General features: G+C 41.9%; 2 protein-coding genes across 5 annotated transcripts; one reads left to right on the top strand and one right to left on the bottom strand.

Annotated features, from left to right (window-relative positions):
- Window positions 1-5,636: 5,636 nt before the first annotated feature.
- Window positions 5,637-9,841, bottom strand: LOC1275782 (putative bifunctional UDP-N-acetylglucosamine transferase and deubiquitinase ALG13). Of its 2 annotated transcripts, XM_061644348.1 has the most exons (10): window positions 9,418-9,841; window positions 9,199-9,296; window positions 8,963-9,117; window positions 8,391-8,893; window positions 7,298-7,373; window positions 6,887-7,218; window positions 6,687-6,815; window positions 6,266-6,611; window positions 6,065-6,198; window positions 5,637-5,986 (listed from the first exon to the last, which is right to left on the bottom strand). In XM_061644348.1, the coding sequence occupies exons 1-9, from the start codon at window positions 9,637-9,639 to the stop codon at window positions 6,110-6,112; spliced, it is 1,950 nt and encodes a 649-aa protein (XP_061500332.1). In that variant the 5' UTR covers window positions 9,640-9,841; the 3' UTR covers window positions 5,637-5,986; window positions 6,065-6,109. The 2 variants fall into 2 exon arrangements, with proteins under 2 accessions (XP_061500332.1, XP_061500331.1); XM_061644347.1 differs by having other exon boundaries at window positions 5,638-5,986; window positions 6,266-6,815; window positions 9,418-9,840.
- A 4,174-nt stretch (window positions 9,842-14,015) lies between these two features.
- LOC1275783 (uncharacterized) lies at window positions 14,016-18,130 on the top strand. 3 transcript variants are annotated; one of them, XM_061647988.1, is made up of 10 exons: window positions 14,016-14,433; window positions 14,555-14,652; window positions 14,734-14,888; window positions 14,958-15,460; window positions 16,481-16,556; window positions 16,636-16,967; window positions 17,039-17,167; window positions 17,243-17,552; window positions 17,620-17,753; window positions 17,832-18,110. In XM_061647988.1, the coding sequence occupies exons 1-9, from the start codon at window positions 14,212-14,214 to the stop codon at window positions 17,706-17,708; spliced, it is 1,914 nt and encodes a 637-aa protein (XP_061503972.1). In that variant the 5' UTR covers window positions 14,016-14,211; the 3' UTR covers window positions 17,709-17,753; window positions 17,832-18,110. The 3 variants fall into 3 exon arrangements, with proteins under 3 accessions (XP_061503972.1, XP_061503970.1, XP_061503973.1); XM_061647986.1 differs by having other exon boundaries at window positions 14,017-14,433; window positions 17,039-17,552; XM_061647989.1 differs by lacking the exon at window positions 14,016-14,433 and having other exon boundaries at window positions 14,577-14,652; window positions 14,736-14,888; window positions 17,039-17,552; window positions 17,832-18,130.
- Window positions 18,131-18,350: the final 220 nt, after the last annotated feature.

The raw sequence follows: 18,350 nt of genomic DNA, 5'->3' as shown, positions 1-18,350 counted from the left end.
AAAACCTTTATAGCCATACATAATACATGAAAAAACATAAAAATATATTAAAATATATGACGTTCTCTGTTAAAATATCAGCAAGTGTATACTCATTTAAAAAAGTAAAGACGAATGCTCTTTAAACATCGACGCTCCGCTCTTTGAAAGTACTTCATTGAATGAACTGAACTAAATGAAACTGAGTGTACCTATGCATGCTCTATGAGCAAAAAGTAACTCCGTAACAAATGTTTTAATATACAAATCAGCTTGGATTATTTAATTAATTGAGTGTTAAATAAATAAAATAAAAAAAGAGAAAGTACTTCTTGTTTTTTATTTCCCTACATTTTCAAAAATTTGCCTCGCAGGCAGGAGTGTTTATTATTGTTATTCCTTTAATCATTCTTCAATTGGTATTTTACCAACAGTAGTATGTTTTTTACACAAGTGAGTCTTAATGAGACGATCGGTCGTATATGATAAGAAGAATAGGAAAAGGTGAGATTGTGTGAAGAAATGAGAAGGAGAGGCAAAAATGGAAAAAATCGCATAAATACAACTTCTGTTAACATACACTAAATAATAAGATAAATAATAAGATAATCTAAATCCAATCATTTCCAGTCTGACCTTATTTCTGAGCAGATGTGCATATTTCGGCCTGCCTAACATTGAACTTTTACCAAAGTACATAAATAGTCAATCCCAATGGAGACAAGTAAAAGTTGTTAAACTCTGAAAGTAATAATAATGGCAAGAGATTATGTTTTTTCACTATACACATTCTACTAAATTTCCTACGCTTATTCCTACGTTGCACATTTACTACCAGGTATAGTTAGTTGACTGGAACTGGATTTGTATACATTCCATACCTGAACCAGGTTCAAGTATCGTTCCGAATCCAAATCCGGAACAGTTCCTGGGGCCTTTATGGGTTCATGACCGGTACCAGGGCCCGTATGGGTTCATGATCGGTACCAGAACCGGTATGGGTTAATGATCGGTTGCAGGATCCGTATAGGTTCGTGATTGGTGCCAGGGCCGCTTAGGATTCATGATAGTTGCCAGGGCTGGCATGGGTTCATGACAGGCTCCAGGGCAGGAATGGGTTCATGATTGGACCAGTATGGGTTCATGATAGATTATAGGGCCCATACCAGCCCTCAGTATCAATTTCAGTACCGTAATTAGTTTATGATAGGTTCCAGGACCGGTATGGTTTCATGATCAGTTCCTGGACCTGTATGATCAGTATTATTTCCATAACCGGTTTGGATTCAGTATCGGTTTCTGGACAGACAATAACCAGGTGCAGAATCAGTATTAGGCTATTTGCAGTTCTTGAACCAGGAAAGTTATGTATTAGATCCAGGATCAGTATGTGTACGCTTTTCATTTAAGGTTCCTTTAGGGATCGTTATAAGTACTTACTTTTATTTCAGATTAAATACTATTTATTTTCAATGCACTCTTTACAGTAAAAGGGGATCTATCTTTTAAATTTAGTTGTGTAGCCCTATAACCTGACCAAATTATCTAGTACAACGCAAATTACAGTTACAATCAGGAACAGTGGAACTGTTCTAACAACACATCCCTTCAACACATTTATTGTTTATTTAACAATTACAGCTTATGTTTTGTGTTTGTCTATCACGGCAAAGTAAATATCTTTCGCTCAAAATCGGATTGCAACCGAAAGATTTATAAGCTTGAAGCTATACTTTACTGCCCGAAACTGGCTCCTGCTGTTTACCGGAAGCTGCAGCATCCTCTACTCTTTTCACCCTTAATGTAAAATGTTACCGTTCCCTCTTTACGAATGAACAAATTTCTCTTCAGTCTTGTGCCATCCCATGGAGTCCCATCATACCCATCCCGGGCACACAATGGCACACAATGGCCCACAACACAAGATAAGAAACGAAGTTGCCAACGAAACACAATTGAATTTTGCTAGAACAAAAGCCGGAATGCATTCACTGGGTGCAGTCACATCGAACGGTATTCACGCGTTTCGTGGTGCTGAAATATCACGACTACGGGCCAGTGGAGCTTTTGTACAGAATATGATATTAACGTGGACCGGAGCGTTTGCGTTTGAAGCATACTAATAGAACCTCAAAGGAAAGAGAAAAAAATGACCCCGAACATATTGCTGCTACTATTTATGAATAGTTAAGCAAAGAGCGGTGCAAAAGTTGCGCTTTGAAAAATTCGTACACGCTTGCAAGCAAGCAGTCATGCGTAACACGCGCTCCGACAGCTGGAATTGTCTTTGTAACCAAGAGTGATTGAAGTTTCCATACTAATTTCTGTACTCCCTAGGGTGGTCGCGCGGGAAAGTTTTCCATTCGCTTTGCAAAAAAGCTGCCAGCGAATGTAACGAACGTTTCGTTTCATTTTTCCTGCTCAGCAGTCAGTAGTCGCACTACCTCACGGATCGAGTTTATGCACGTTTGGGAATTTCAACAATGAAGAAACTGAACAAAACTGATGAGTTGACAGCGGCTAAGTTGAAGGTTCTTTTGCAGCCTCATGGGAATTTATAATTATATGAGAATGGAATGGTTTAGTTTTTTGATTGACTTCCCTTTTTTTCTCTACAGTGGTAAATGATTTAATGTGGAAGACATACAAAAAGCTGTCGAGTGTATCATTTGCCACATACATCCACTGCCTAATACCGTACACTGTGTAACAACAATAAGCACTAACTTTTCTCGTTACGCTGAGTGCGTAAAACTTTGCACACCATTGCAGCCAGTCCTGCAGACAAATCTCGTCCACCTTCTATGCCGAATTTGTGTTGACCTAGCCGGATATGATAATATTTAATCTTCTGAATTATGTCCTTCCGTCCTTGGAAGTAAGGACAGTGAGGGAAGAATGAAGAAAAACCCAAACCATCAACAGCTGAGGAAGAGAGAAAAAACTAAGCAAACCCAACACGATAAGCACCGCATTAGGAAGCGACTGTGAAAGTTCTCATCGGCTAGAATGTGTAGCCCGCGCCCAAACGCGCCCCCCTTAAGTAACTAACCTCGAACGAAGGCGGCAAAAACACTGCCACACACAGTGGGACACTGCGCGAGAAGGAAATTGAATAGGAAATTGAAAAATGAAATTTGTCTCTCTGTCTCTCTCTCTCTCTCTCTTTTTTTTTCTCACTCACACGTTCGCTTGAATGCATTTCCATTTCGAAGATGTATAGCACCAAAAATAACTGCGAGAAGAAAGAAAGCCCAAGCTTACCAGGCTCGCTCTGGTACGATTTCAGGGCAACGCAACGGGGGGAAAAAAAGCTTCAATGGGATTATAAAGTCTATTGGATTACCGCCTTATGTCAAAACTGCCACAGAAAACAACACGATCGATGGCGCACAGCAGGATGGGTAAGAGTGGCAGGATCGTGGCCGGACTCGGTGCTCGGAATATTTATGCCAATCCCGAAAGGAAGTTACCTTTTCTATTGTGAATGAAGAATGGCAGCCAAGCTTCAAAACTAAAGTGTGTACTTCATCGCTCCTCGAAAATAGCGAATAGACTACATGACTATTGAAACTTTTTTGCTAATAATTGACAGGCAGGATTTCATTACTTCCAAATGCTATCCTATGCTTTGGTGCTCTCCGTTCTTTTTGGTTTTTTGTATAGGAAAAGTAGTAAAATAAAAGCATCCATTTGTTGGAAAACTCGCATCTACAAACAAGATTAACTTCTCATCACCACCCAGAGTGCGCATCGCATTTGGAGCACATTATCGATGCATAGTTGCCCGGGGTGCAACTATTTCCACTAATTTCATATTGTGTCCTGGTCCCGGCTGTCCCGGTAGAGCTCATCAGTCCCGTCCCGTTTCATCCAATCCGTCCTTCCTTTTGTGGTAAGCCGCGATATATTTCATCCACATAGCTCGTCGCCCATATGTGCCTCTCGCTGTGTTGCACGTAAATGCGGTGTGTATACATGTGTGTGTATGTGAGTGTACAAGTTGCAACGCTTTTCCACCCCTTCCCCCCTTGTCAGCACTGTCACAAAAGTTTTGAGCTTGCAAAAACACACACACACACACAGAAAACCTGCCACATCGCATTTTATCCGGACTGGCGCACACTGCAACGAGCTTTTTTTCCTTCCATTTCCGTTGACTCGTAGATAACTCATTTGTTCCATGTGGTCACTCCCATACATGGGTTTTGGCAGCATGGTTTACCGATGATACCACTGTGAAAACTTTATCCACGCTCTTCATCGTGGCACGGCCAAGCGGATTGCGAAGCGCGCCGGGCAAACAGGAGGGAGGGTAAACATCGAGCAACACACCCTCAATGAACCCGGGTGAGGGATAGGTGTGTTGTGCACAGTTTGTGCGAAGCTTTTAAGTTAAATTTGTATTTTGATCTGTTAGGCACTTTATTTGCTTTCGGCAACAGTGGCTAAGCCTTTGCAGAGTAATTATCAGAAACAGCTGGGTTGTAGAAGCGCGGAAAGAGCACGATGGGCACAACTTTTTCCCCTAGGAAGTAGGAAATAGAAACAACTTACATAGAGAGAGGCTATGTGTTGCGGTTTTATGTCTCATTTATCTGTTCACACAAAGCTACTCCTCCTCGCTGGGGTGTTGTCTAACACCTCGCCATCATACTTCCCCCCAGGCTGGTGTGTGGTTTCTGAAGCGTGATGGTATGATTATCGTGTTAATAATTGATATTATAATTCTGGTTAACCCTAATTGCGCATTTTGATCGATATGTACATGGTGCGGAAATGGGAGAGCATGCATGCGGTAATTCACCTTACTATTCCGAAAAGTTGTGAAGAGCTAAGACACGGGATGAGGAAGAGATAGGACGGGTAGCGTGTTTGCGGTTTTACAGCATCACACACACACGGGAGTTTTGGGAGGATCTTTTACCGTCTTGTACTGTTTTGCTGTATGTGCTACTGCCGTTTCTTCTACACGGTGGCGTGTAGAAATGGCGCAAGATGTAAGGAGATTTGGCAAAATGAAACTATACACAAGTGAAAAACGTAATAATTCCCAATCTCATGAGCACCAGTATCAGTATGAGTACTGAGATATGCCCCATTCATCGCGTTATCGTCGTTTGGAGTAGGGCCTACAACTTTCCCACTATCCTTGTGGACAGATTAGAAAGAACATTACGCTAGGCTAGGTCGCCCAGTGCCATGCGTACACCGGAGCCTGGCGAGTTTGATACGCAGCATAGCACGACAGTAAGATTGCAGTATATCTCGTTTTTGTATCCAATCCTCCATGGTCTTTCAACACATACGGGACCAAAAATCATCATTTGAATATTCCAAAAATAATATCATTTATAACACGGGATTTTATATGAACTCTTTCAACAATGTATATTTTAATTCCATAACCTAATATGGTTTGTTGTACATTCTGGCAGAAGAACATTAAATAATTTCGTAGATGATCTCGTAAAAAAAATAAATTCAACGTTAAGACGCTCAATGGACCAAGATAAAACATATTTTAAGTATGAGCCTGGAATGTGATACTGCAACCCGCGAACGGGTATAACGCTGCCTTCACTTGCCGTTCCCTCTAATTGATTGCGTATTTTCCCATGCGAACACTATTGATGCTATTTTAATAGAAGACTAAAACAACAACACAGCATATTGTGTTTTTGTCAGAGAAGTTTATTGGAATGCATTTTTTATTGTTTACATGAAATTCGATCAGGAAATATCGTGTAAATATAGAACATACTTTTCAGTAATGCCAAAAAATCCACACTTTAAATGTAACCCACACACGATCGGATTGGCTGAGTATGTGAGGAATTCACAAAAACAAATTACGAAATCAATTTCATCAATATCAAATACGAAATACGATCAGTATACGAAATCAAAAAAAAAGCGATAAAGAGCAAGAAATGAGATTCTGTTTCGACTACCTCAATCAAGTTTTAAGAGAACTCGTTATGACAAAAAATCGATATTAAATTATCTGTAAATAAATTCAAATGTTAAAATGGTTAACCAACTTCATACAAAACCACATCGGAAAGAAGAGCTACACACTTACCGAGGAAGTTAACCATTACATTAGCATCAAAAGCAAACATTCAGCTTAATTGTTGGGCCAAAATTGAGCACAATTGAAAGGCGGCGGCGAATTCAACGGATTTATATCGTACGCCAACGCTATTGTACCATGATCTGTGAAATAAAGAATTTAGTACATATTACTGGCTAATAGACCAATTCAACCCTGTACGAAACTTACTGCTTGCTTCCCCTACGTTTGGCACACAGTTATAAATGCACCCATGTATGTACGGTGCATGTCCAGCAATCGGAACGTATGGGCAAATGATCTGCGGTTGCTGCTGCTGCTGTTGGTGTTGCTGCTGCTGTTGGTGTTCCTGCTGTTCTTGGTGCTGCAGCTGTTGGTGCTGTTGCTGGAGCTGCTGCTGTTGCTGGAGCTGCTGCTGTTGCTGGAGCTGCTGCTGTTGCTGGAGCTGCTGCTGTTGCTGGAGCTGCTGCTGTTGCTGGAGCTGCTGCTGTTGCTGGAGCTGCTGCTGTTGCTGGAGCTGCTGCTGTTGCTGGAGCTGCTGCTGTTGTATTTGATGCTGCAACACCTGCTGAGTTATCTGAGTTTGTTGCATATGGTACAGCATTGAACATTCGTTGGAAGTTTTAATCACCGTGGAGGAGTTCGGCACAAATGCCAGTTGCTGTTGATGCTGTTCAGAAACAAGCTGTTGATTGTTATTTGGCATAATGGCGGGCAGCTGCTGCTGTATTTGATTCAGTCCAGGTAATGCACGAAATGTCTAAAACACACGAATATTAGTATGTGTTGTGCTATTCAGCATTCAAAGCTTCATCCCAATCCCCCACGTACCATTGGAGCAATAGGGTAGAACGGGAGAATTGTACAGCATCCTACCCCTCCTGCAGAACACTGCCCGTTCTTGTCACCCAATGGAAATTGGTTTTGATCGGAGGCAACCACACCAACCGCGTTCGTGTCGCCGAACTGAACTGACGGCGGAAGATACCCGCACTGCTCCACCGGATAGGGCACAAGTGCCAGATGAGGATCGGCTACTTCGTTTGTGTTCAATTGCTGTGCAGGGGGCTCGTCTTCCGCTATGGCATCGATCACTTCATTTATCTCGGACGGCTCTATAAACGGATTTTTAACGAATTCTATACGCTTGACACGACGATTGCCTATGAAAAATGGACGTAAAATGATTCGAGTTTTCCGTGTATTTAAACAAAGCTAATCATACGCATACACAACTCTTACCTTCATGCATATATCTATCTTCGTAAGATTGTCTCGTTTGATCGATTTGGTTCTCGTTATGTGCTTTGTGTGCTATCTGCAAAGATATAGAAACAACATTTTATATTGTAAATCTTCTTCCATGTACTTCCAGAATACAGAGGGGCTCGGTAAATAATAAACACATTAAATACAATAAGTTGGTCATTCACCCACAACGGGTTAGTATGATAACCAGATTACCATATGGCAATTGGCTAAGCTCGGAGGCCATAACCACACGTGGAAATAGGGCGTTGGTCTAATGATGTTGAGCACACAATTGTTGTTTGCAAGTTGTATGGATTTTACAGTCAGCGCCACGTGGTTGCTCGTCAAATTCAAAATATGTACACAGTTTACTTCTTGTCGTGTTTCCCCTGCAGCAAAAGAACATCGACTCAAGCTGCCGTAGTTGTTTTTGTAATTCAGGACCATGCTACACTTCAGGATTAACCGAGAAGCTACAACTGAACCACCGTAACAACTGTACGTGTAGAACACAGCATTAATCTTCGTGCATTGAGCATTTAACATTCGAATATACACAATTCTAATGCATTTGCTATTTTGCTTTATCTACAATATCTAATGGAACCAGGACTACATTGTATTCGAAGCAGGTTCGTTTCACCGTAATCCTGAACAGAAATCAAATCTCAAACCTCACTCGATGGATTGCAAAGGCAATACCGGAGTGGATCACACTTGTTATTCCCATAGAGTATATTCCTATTAAATAATGGGCAATACTGGTGACAGAACACAGGTGATGCTCTGGAAAGCATTCGTTCGCCTATGTATATCCCGATGGGACAATGATTGATGAAGAAAGCGAATGTTTTGGAACAATCTTTGGTTTGAGATCCAAGTTCAGCAAAACTGAGTGTAGAAATCATTTACCTACCTTTCAAAAAGCTGAGTATAGGTTTAACTTTCAAGACAAGAGAAAAAAGTGCAAGAGAAGTCGATGACTTGACTTCATGAGTTGACTCCCCAACAAGCCAGCGTGTGGAAAACAGACTTAAAATACACATTTCGTTCAACATCCCGTTCTGTACCGTAAAACACTCACCTGCAAAAGATGTGCTTTCCATTTCTCCGCCCGGATCTCGTGCCACACGTCAAACTCCACGTTCCGGTAGATGTTACGATCGAGTGCTTTGGCCACCTTGTACGGGAACGGCGTAATGCCTAGGTTCAGCAACTGACGCACGCAGGACAAGTTTTGGTCCTCCAGCAACGGATTCGGCTTCCTTACACCCTGGCGCACGTTCAGCCCAACGTACACACGGTAGCCCTCGGCCGAACCATGGATGGCGAAGAACTGCTGAATCGCATCAAAGTTTGTTATGTTATGGAAATGACACAGTTGCGAATTCTTCAGCACGCATTCCGTTTCGCTAGCCGCGCTCAGCTTCATTTGTCGGCCATCTTCTGTTGTGACGACTTTGCTACCCTGCTCGTCTTCGTCGTACGTGATCCTGTGATCTTCAGGATCGTGCAGCATCCGCTCAACCGCATACTGCACGTCAGGCATTAGCAACACCTTCGTGTACAGTATGTCATACACTATCGCTAGAGGAACGAGATTTAAAAGAGGATTAGATTACTATAGGACTATGAGCATAAAATTGCCCTTCTTACCCTGGCATTCGGCCATATTAGTAATGTGGTCCATGGTATAAATCGAATCGAAATGATTATTACGCCCGATAAACACTCTCCAAAGATTATCGTACGAATCATTCTGCAGGAACCATTTTCCATCGGCAAACGGTTCGAACAAGCGAACATTGGCTCTGTGCAATCAAAACATTAGTTTATGCGATGTAGTTCACAGCACAGCTATTTCACGGGAATGAAGGAAAGCTACTACTTACTTGTGCAGATGCGCCAAGGCTTTCAGTTCCACCAGGGTACCGTGCGTTTTCAGCCGACTCATATTTTCCAAATACCCTTCAAAGTCCCACTTGATATCCTACGGTGAAAACAAAACGACAACACAAGGTATCAGACTATCAGATCAGACTGTGCATTCACTTTTTAGACGGAATGTGAGGTTAGGGAAAGCGCGTCATCCGCGCCAAAGCTGTACGCACCTTTTTAAATTGCGCTCTATTGGCGTGCATGTAGTTTACACATTGCTTGCGGACTTCCTCGTGGTGTAACTGGATGCTGTACTGCTGTTCGGAGACGACGCGGAACAGCGAGGACGAATCTAATGCTGTGTGTTTGCGGTAGTATCCTTGGTTTTCCAAAAACTTGTCGCAAATATCCGGGGCTTCTCGACACCCGAAACCAAACCCACGATTCTCACTCATGATGCTAACTTGTGATTCCGTTAAACTGACCACTCCACAGCGAAAAATGCGTAATCCGATCAGAAGAGTTTCCCACTTTTAGGTACGATTCTATCACGCTACGCAGAAGTGACGCCACAATTCACGCTGGAACGCGTTCTGTTTTGCAACTGCGAAGAATGGCAACACTTCAGCTGAAAAGAGATACACAACAGAGGTGATGGTCTCAGCTTTTTTACGCACAATTTTGCTGCATGGCACCGCTTCAACTGGTCCCAAAAAACTAGCTGACCCAAGTGACATTTTTGAGCACTACTTTTCTTGTTTTCGAGCTGATTCTCCTTGTGAAAGTTATAATCAATTTTAATTCGATATCTGCTCGACTAGTACTAGAAATAACAGAAATTGTGGATTTGTTTGCGATTCAAAAAAATGTGGCCTTCTTGGAAGACTGGCGTCGGGTTCCCAAGCGCCGCGGATTAAGCTTAAACGATTGGAAAATCAAATATCGGGGAACTTCACGATTCTAGTCAGTTTTGTTTTAATGGAGTTTAACAGTTGGAGGCTGAAATCATGTAAACACTTCATACAAAACCACACACAAAACTAGCCTGCAATTTTCAGTCTAGATTATTCTAGCCTTAAAGCTAGAATTAGATTCGAGTACCTGTTCGAAAAATGGCAAAACAAGGTGGTGTTTACATTTATCCCAAGGTGCATTAAAGAGATCTGGTGATGGAATCCACAATCAAAGTGTATGTAGGCCAGGTGGTCTCATAGCATGTTTTTTATAAATTTGAATATCACTTTTTGACAGCATGGGTGAAAATTTTTGTTCAAACAAGCTTTCTGGAGGCCTGACAAATACACAAAACACTGCAGAAGCGATAAAAATCAGCCTTCTAAATTCATAGACCTTGGGATAAGCCCACCTGTATATTATACCCACTTAGATAGTTGCTCGAAAACTGCTATACAATGCAAACAGCTGACAGGCTGAATTTTCAGCCTACCAACTTAAAACGGAAAGGACCCCATTCATAGATAAATAAACGGAAATTTCATAGCTTCACTGGATTGCTCAATAGATGGCCTTTTTATAACTTGTTGGGTTTTAGTCGTACACCAACTTTATTACTGCGCACTATAATCACGCACAGATTAACGAAACGGAAGAACCTCACGAGCGTACAGTTTGGCGGTCGGAATGATAAGAGAAAGACGATCGCCCGGTGCGATCGTTTATCCCTGCTCTCCTATGTTTCGTGGATGTTCGGTCCCTTTGTCTTACTACTCCCTATCATTTCTGGTGCCATCTAGCGGATGCTAGTACAATGTCGTGATTGCACTGCCGGCGCTGACAGTTCTTAACACAAAAACGTAGCGCCTTACGCGTACGAGGTATGTGGTATGATCACCACAAACTCATCATAATATAGCTGTACTTTTTTCATAATGTATTAGATTAGCTTCATCTAATAATGGCTCATATACCCTGCAACATTCCGAGTAAAAATCTATATGAATGGTCGTGTGGTCAGTTACGTGGGCATTAACAATAACGAGCATTACTCATATCTCACGTGCCTCAGTGCTGGTGGTTTACATTGGAGTGTAGTATTCCAACAATCGTATATCCGTTCTTGTACTAGCGATGCATAAATTTATTACGTAACCATACAACAATAAATAGGTTATGATGAGAAAGCTCCGCTGTGTGTCTATCTCAAGAACAGCTCTTGAGGCACCAGTTTTTTTTTTAGTTTTAGAATGCATGAGTCGTTTGCCATCTATTAATCGAAGTCTTTTTAGATTCTGTTTAGGTTGAGAGCTTGAGTCGTTTAGAGGTCGTTTAATGGATTTTTGGCACATGGGCTCAATTTATATTTATTTGGCGTTTGTATATGACGAAGGAGGAAGGCACATTTTGTACGGCGTTATTTTGTGAAAATTTGGAGTTTAAATTGAACCTTGTTAAGGCTCGTGTCAGTGCTCCATTGCATGCGATTTTATCGTACGTGCTGTTTTGCTATTCATATTATTTTTATTATTGATTATTTTGATGATTTTAATAGTTTAACGATAATGAAAAAGTAGTTTGAGGGGTTTCCTATAAAATCTTACACAGTAAATTTGACAGATGAATTCGTCCGGAGAAATCAATTTTTTCCACCCGATCCCGGGCGACCCTGAACTGCTTCCGGCGAATCCGGACAACTTTGAATCATTCCAATAAACAAAATCAAGATGCTTTAATGTTATGCATCGTGATAATTAGCGAAGAGTGTAAATCGTGCGTAATGTGTGGTAGATTTTTCACCACTCACAGGTTACAGATTATCACCTGGTGGTGTGAGAGTATACTGGGCACTCACTTTCTTCTCTCGTTAGCAGTCCAAGACAGGACATTGAACGGGTATCCGTCTTTCGTATCTATATCGAATATTGTTGTCCCCGAGATACACGGTTAATGGGGATCGAAAATGGCCGCAAAATACCGCGTATCTTGAATTTCGGTGATATCCGAATCTCATGATTTCCAACCAAAATATCACTAATTTTTCTAAAATTTTGCAATTAGAGGGTGATTTTATGCACTCAATTATTTTATATGTGTCTGACTGAATATAATAGTTGTAAACTTTTGAAATAGTTTTTAACATTGGGTCAAAAGGGAAATTGTTTGAGATTTTTCAATGAATATATCAAATCAGTACAGTCATTATCCGATGTACGCTATCGTACGGGACCGAGCGCAATAGCGTATATCGAGTTTTCGCGTATAGCGGATTCTTATGGAAAAATAGTTTACACTACCGGTTCGAGGAATGAAAAATATCGCCACAGAGTTTTGCATTAAAGTTTTTTATTATAAAACAGATATCTTTTGCACAAATTTAATGCAAAATGCATTAAGAACATTAAGGAAATTCAAAAAGGGCATAAAACATTTCAAAGAATTAAAATATTTGAAAAAACACATGGAGTTGTCAAATTTAGAAGAATCACGTACTGCGAATTTGCGTATATCGAGTATCGAGTACTGCGGATAAATGCTGTACAATGTGCCCAAAAAAGAGTGAAATTTAGAAAACTGCGTATCTCCGAATCCGTATGTGATAGGTACCGTGTGTCTCGGGGACTACCCGTACTGACTTTGAAATATCTTTTTCTTCTATTTGGCGTAACGTCCTACGCGGACATGCCGGCCGATACAGGCTTTCGAGACTTAATTCATTACCACGCAGCCGGATAGTCATTCCTTGCTAAGGGAGGACGGGCCATCTATTTACCTAACACCTTCTTATTATCTCGTGTAAATCTCATCCACGGCCTGGGTGTGACCCTTGACTCAAAACTCTATTTTTGGACTCATTACATTGGTTCAATGACTTCATCCCAAGTGCCACAAATCTACTAAACGACCACTAAACGGGTTCTAAACGACTCAACCTCTTAACCTAAATGGAATCTAAAAAGACTTCGTTTAGCAGACGGAAAACGACTCATGCATTCTAAAAATAAAAAAAAGCTGATGTCGCCATCTGTTTTTGAGATAGACATACAGTGAAGCTTTTTTCGCTTTGAGAGCTTTCTCGTCATACCTTTTACGTCCGTAGGTGATATTGCGAAAGGTGGACAGTACACACACGAACATAAATAAAGTTGTATTATTTTAAACTTAAACGGATGCTTTATTTCCAACACGTATACGCCGCGCTGCCCCGATGCGAAGTGTTTGTGCTCTTCGCGCAGCAGCCGAACGATCCATCCCGACCGATCGCTCTCAGGCGCTCACGGCTCGTTAACTGCAGTAAGAGCGGCTTACTGCAAAGAGAGCACGCGAGCAGCTGGCTGCATTCTTTTAACTAACAATACCCTATGTACTGTTGTAAGGTTTGTAAACCAATGCAAACAACCAGCACTGAGGCACGTGAGATTTGAGTAATGCTCGTTGGTGTTAATGCCCACGTATCTGACCACACAACCATTCATATAGATTTTGAACAGCTATATTATGATGAGTTATAAAAAAGCCATCTATAGAGCAATCCAGTGAAGCTATGAAATTTCCGTTTTTTTATCTATGGATATTTGATTTTCCAATCGTTTAAACTTAATCCGCGGCGCTTGGGAACCCGACGCCAGTCTTCCAAGAAAGCCACATTTCGGCATACATGTTTTTTTGAATCGCAAACAAATCCACAATTTCTGTTATTTCTAGTACTAGTCGAGCAGATATCGAATTAAAATTGATTATAACTTTCACAAGGAGAATCAGCTCGAAAACAAGAAAAGTAGTGCTCAAAAATGTCACTTGGGTCAGCTAGTTTTTTGGGACCAGTTGAAGCGGTGCCATGCAGCAAAATTGTGCGTAAAAAAGCTGAGACCATCACCTCTGTTGTGTATCTCTTTTCAGCTGAAGTGTTGCCATTCTTCGCAGTTGCAAAACAGAACGCGTTCCAGCGTGAATTGTGGCGTCACTTCTGCGTAGCGTGATAGAATCGTACCTAAAAGTGGGAAACTCTTCTGATCGGATTACGCATTTTTCGCTGTGGAGTGGTCAGTTTAACGGAATCACAAGTTAGCATCATGAGTGAGAATCGTGGGTTTGGTTTCGGGTGTCGAGAAGCCCCGGATATTTGCGACAAGTTTTTGGAAAACCAAGGATACTACCGCAAACACACAGCATTAGATTCGTCCTCGCTGTTCCGCGTCGTCTCCGAACAGCAGTACAGCATCCAGTTACACCACGAGGAAGTCCGCAAGCAATGTGTAAACTACATGCACGCCAATAGAGCGCAATTTAAAAAGGTGCGTACAGCTTTGGCGCGGATGACGCGCTTTCCCTAACCTCACATTCCGTCTAAAAAGTGAATGCACAGTCTGATCTGATAGTCTGATACCTTGTGTTGTCGTTTTGTTTTCACCGTAGGATATCAAGTGGGACTTTGAAGGGTATTTGGAAAATATGAGTCGGCTGAAAACGCACGGTACCCTGGTGGAACTGAAAGCCTTGGCGCATCTGCACAAGTAAGTAGTAGCTTTCCTTCATTCCCGTGAAATAGCTGTGCTGTGAACTACATCGCATAAACTAATGTTTTGATTGCACAGAGCCAATGTTCGCTTGTTCGAACCGTTTGCCGATGGAAAATGGTTCCTGCAGAATGATTCGTACGATAATCTTTGGAGAGTGTTTATCGGGCGTAATAATCATTTCGATTCGATTTATACCATGGACCACATTACTAATATGGCCGAATGCCAGGGTAAGAAGGGCAATTTTATGCTCATAGTCCTATAGTAATCTAATCCTCTTTTAAATCTCGTTCCTCTAGCGATAGTGTATGACATACTGTACACGAAGGTGTTGCTAATGCCTGACGTGCAGTATGCGGTTGAGCGGATGCTGCACGATCCTGAAGATCACAGGATCACGTACGACGAAGACGAGCAGGGTAGCAAAGTCGTCACAACAGAAGATGGCCGACAAATGAAGCTGAGCGCGGCTAGCGAAACGGAATGCGTGCTGAAGAATTCGCAACTGTGTCATTTCCATAACATAACAAACTTTGATGCGATTCAGCAGTTCTTCGCCATCCATGGTTCGGCCGAGGGCTACCGTGTGTACGTTGGGCTGAACGTGCGCCAGGGTGTAAGGAAGCCGAATCCGTTGCTGGAGGACCAAAACTTGTCCTGCGTGCGTCAGTTGCTGAACCTAGGCATTACGCCGTTCCCGTACAAGGTGGCCAAAGCACTCGATCGTAACATCTACCGGAACGTGGAGTTTGACGTGTGGCACGAGATCCGGGCGGAGAAATGGAAAGCACATCTTTTGCAGGTGAGTGTTTTACGGTACAGAACGGGATGTTGAACGAAATGTGTATTTTAAGTCTGTTTTCCACACGCTGGCTTGTTGGGGAGTCAACTCATGAAGTCAAGTCATCGACTTCTCTTGCACTTTTTTCTCTTGTCTTGAAAGTTAAACCTATACTCAGCTTTTTGAAAGGTAGGTAAATGATTTCTACACTCAGTTTTGCTGAACTTGGATCTCAAACCAAAGATTGTTCCAAAACATTCGCTTTCTTCATCAATCATTGTCCCATCGGGATATACATAGGCGAACGAATGCTTTCCAGAGCATCACCTGTGTTCTGTCACCAGTATTGCCCATTATTTAATAGGAATATACTCTATGGGAATAACAAGTGTGATCCACTCCGGTATTATTGCCTTTGCAATCCATCGAGTGAGGTTTGAGATTTGATTTCTGTTCAGGATTACGGTGAAACGAATCTGCTTCGAATGCAATGTAGTCATGGTTCCATTAGATATTGAAGATAAAGCAAAATAGCAAATGCATTAGAATTGTGTATATTCGAATGTTAAATGCCCAATGCACGAAGATTAATGCTGTGTTCTACACGTACAGTTGTTACGGTGGTTCAGTTGTAGCTTCTCGGTTAATCCTGAAGTGTAGCATGGTCCTGAATTACAAAAACAACTACGGCAGCTTGAGTCGATGTTCTTTTGCTGCAGGGGAAACACGACAAGAAGTAAACTGTGTACATATTTTGAATTTGACGAGCAACCACGTGGCGCTGACTGTAAAATCCATACAACTTGCAAACAACAATTGTGTGCTCAACATCATTAGACCAACGCCCTATTTCCACGTGTGGTTATGGCCTCCGAGCTTAGCCAATTGCCATATGGTAATCTGGTTATCATACTAACCCGTTGCTGATGAATGACCAACTTATTGTATTTAATGTGTTTATTATTTACCGAGCCCCTCTGTATACCGAAAGTACATGGAAGTAGATTTACAGTATAAAATGTTGTTTCTATATCTTTGCAGATAACACACAAAGCACATAACGAGAACCAAATCGATCAAACGAGACAATCTTACGAAGATAGATATATGCATGAAGGTAAGAGTTGTGTATGCGTATGATTAGCTTTGTTTAAATACACGGAAAACTCGAATCATTTTACGTCCATTTTTCATAGGCAATCGTCGTGGCAAGCGTATAGAATTCGTTAAAAATCCATTTATAGAGCCGTCCGAGATAAATGAAGTGATCGATGCCATAGCGGAAGACGAGCCCCCTGCACAGCAATTGAACACAAACGAAGTAGCCGATCCTCATCTGGCACTTGTGCCCTATCCGGTGGAGCAGTGCGGGTATCTTCCGCCGTCAGTTCAGTTCGGCGACACGAACGCGGTTGGTGTGGTTGCCTCCGATCAAAACCAATTTCCATTTGGTGACAAGAACGGGCAGTGTTCTGCAGGAGGTGTTGGATGTTGTACAATTTTCCCGTTCTACCCTATTGCTCCAATGGTACGTGGGGGATTGGGATGAAGCTTTGAATGCTGAATAGCACAACACATACTAATATTCGTGTGTTTTAGACATTTCGTGCATTACCTGGACTGAATCAAATACAGCAGCAGCTGCCCGCCATTATGCCAAATAACAATCAACAGCTTGTTTCTGAACAGCATCAACAGCAACTGGCATTTGTGCCGAACTCCTCCACGGTGATTAAAACTTCCAACGAATGTTCAATGCTGTACCATATGCAACAAACTCAGATAACTCAGCAGGTGTTGCAGCATCAAATACAACAGCAGCAGCTCCAGCAACAGCAGCAGCTTCAGCAACAGCAGCAGCTCCAGCAACAGCAGCAGCTCCAGCAACAGCAGCAGCCCCAGCAACAGCAGCAGCTCCAGCAACAGCAGCAGCTCCAACAAGAGCACCAACAGCTGCAGCACCAACAACAGCAGGAACACCAACAGCAGCAGCAACACCAACAGCAGCAGCAGCAACCGCAGATCATTTGCCCATACCTTCCGATTGCTGGACATGCACCGTACATACATGGGTGCATTTATAACTGTGTGCCAAACGTAGGGGAAGCAAGCAGTAAGGTTCGTACAGGGTTGAATTGGTCTATTAGCCAGTAATATGTACAAAATTCTTTATTTCACAGATCATGGTACAATAGCGTTGGCGTACGATATAAACCCGTTGAATTCGCCGCCGCCTTTTAATTGTGCTCAATTTTGGCCCAACAATTAAGCTGAATGTTTGCTTTTGATGCTAATGTAACGGTTTACTTCTTCGGTAAGTGTGTAGCTCTTCTTTCCGATGTGGTTTTGTATGAAGTTGGTTAACCATTTTTCTATGTGAATTTATTTACAGATTCGGTCTTTCTCTCACAACTTTCTTCGTTAAAATTTGATCGAGATATTTGAAAGAAAATATCAAACAATTTCATTTAACATGCGCCATGATTTGCGTTTTCAGTGTTGTTCTGTAACTGATTCTGATTTTCTTCAGTTTTATATTTTTCTATTAATCAATTATTGGTACTTCTATGAATTCCTCACGTACTTCGCGAATGCAACGAACAAGCTCAGTGTTTCTTAAGAAATGTTAATAAAAGGACAGTGTAATCAGAAAAATATGGTATGTATTAATCTTGATGGAGCGGTTCCATTGCACAGTCGTCAACTCTAACGACTCAATAACATGCCCGTCATGGGTTCAAGCCTAGAATGAACCGTCCCCCAGTAACAAGGATTTGACTTATCCGGCTTGCGTGGTAATGAATTATGTCTCGAAAACCTGTGAAGGAGGCCGGCATGTCCGTGTAGGACGTTACGCCAGATAGAAGAAGATTTATGTCGTATCCGTGAGTCTCGTAACTAGTCTTAGAAC

This window comes from Anopheles gambiae, chromosome 2 (genome assembly GCF_943734735.2).
Source record: "Anopheles gambiae chromosome 2, idAnoGambNW_F1_1, whole genome shotgun sequence".
NCBI classification, from domain to species: domain Eukaryota; kingdom Metazoa; phylum Arthropoda; class Insecta; order Diptera; family Culicidae; genus Anopheles; species Anopheles gambiae.
This window is presented reverse-complemented; position numbering and strand designations above follow the sequence as displayed.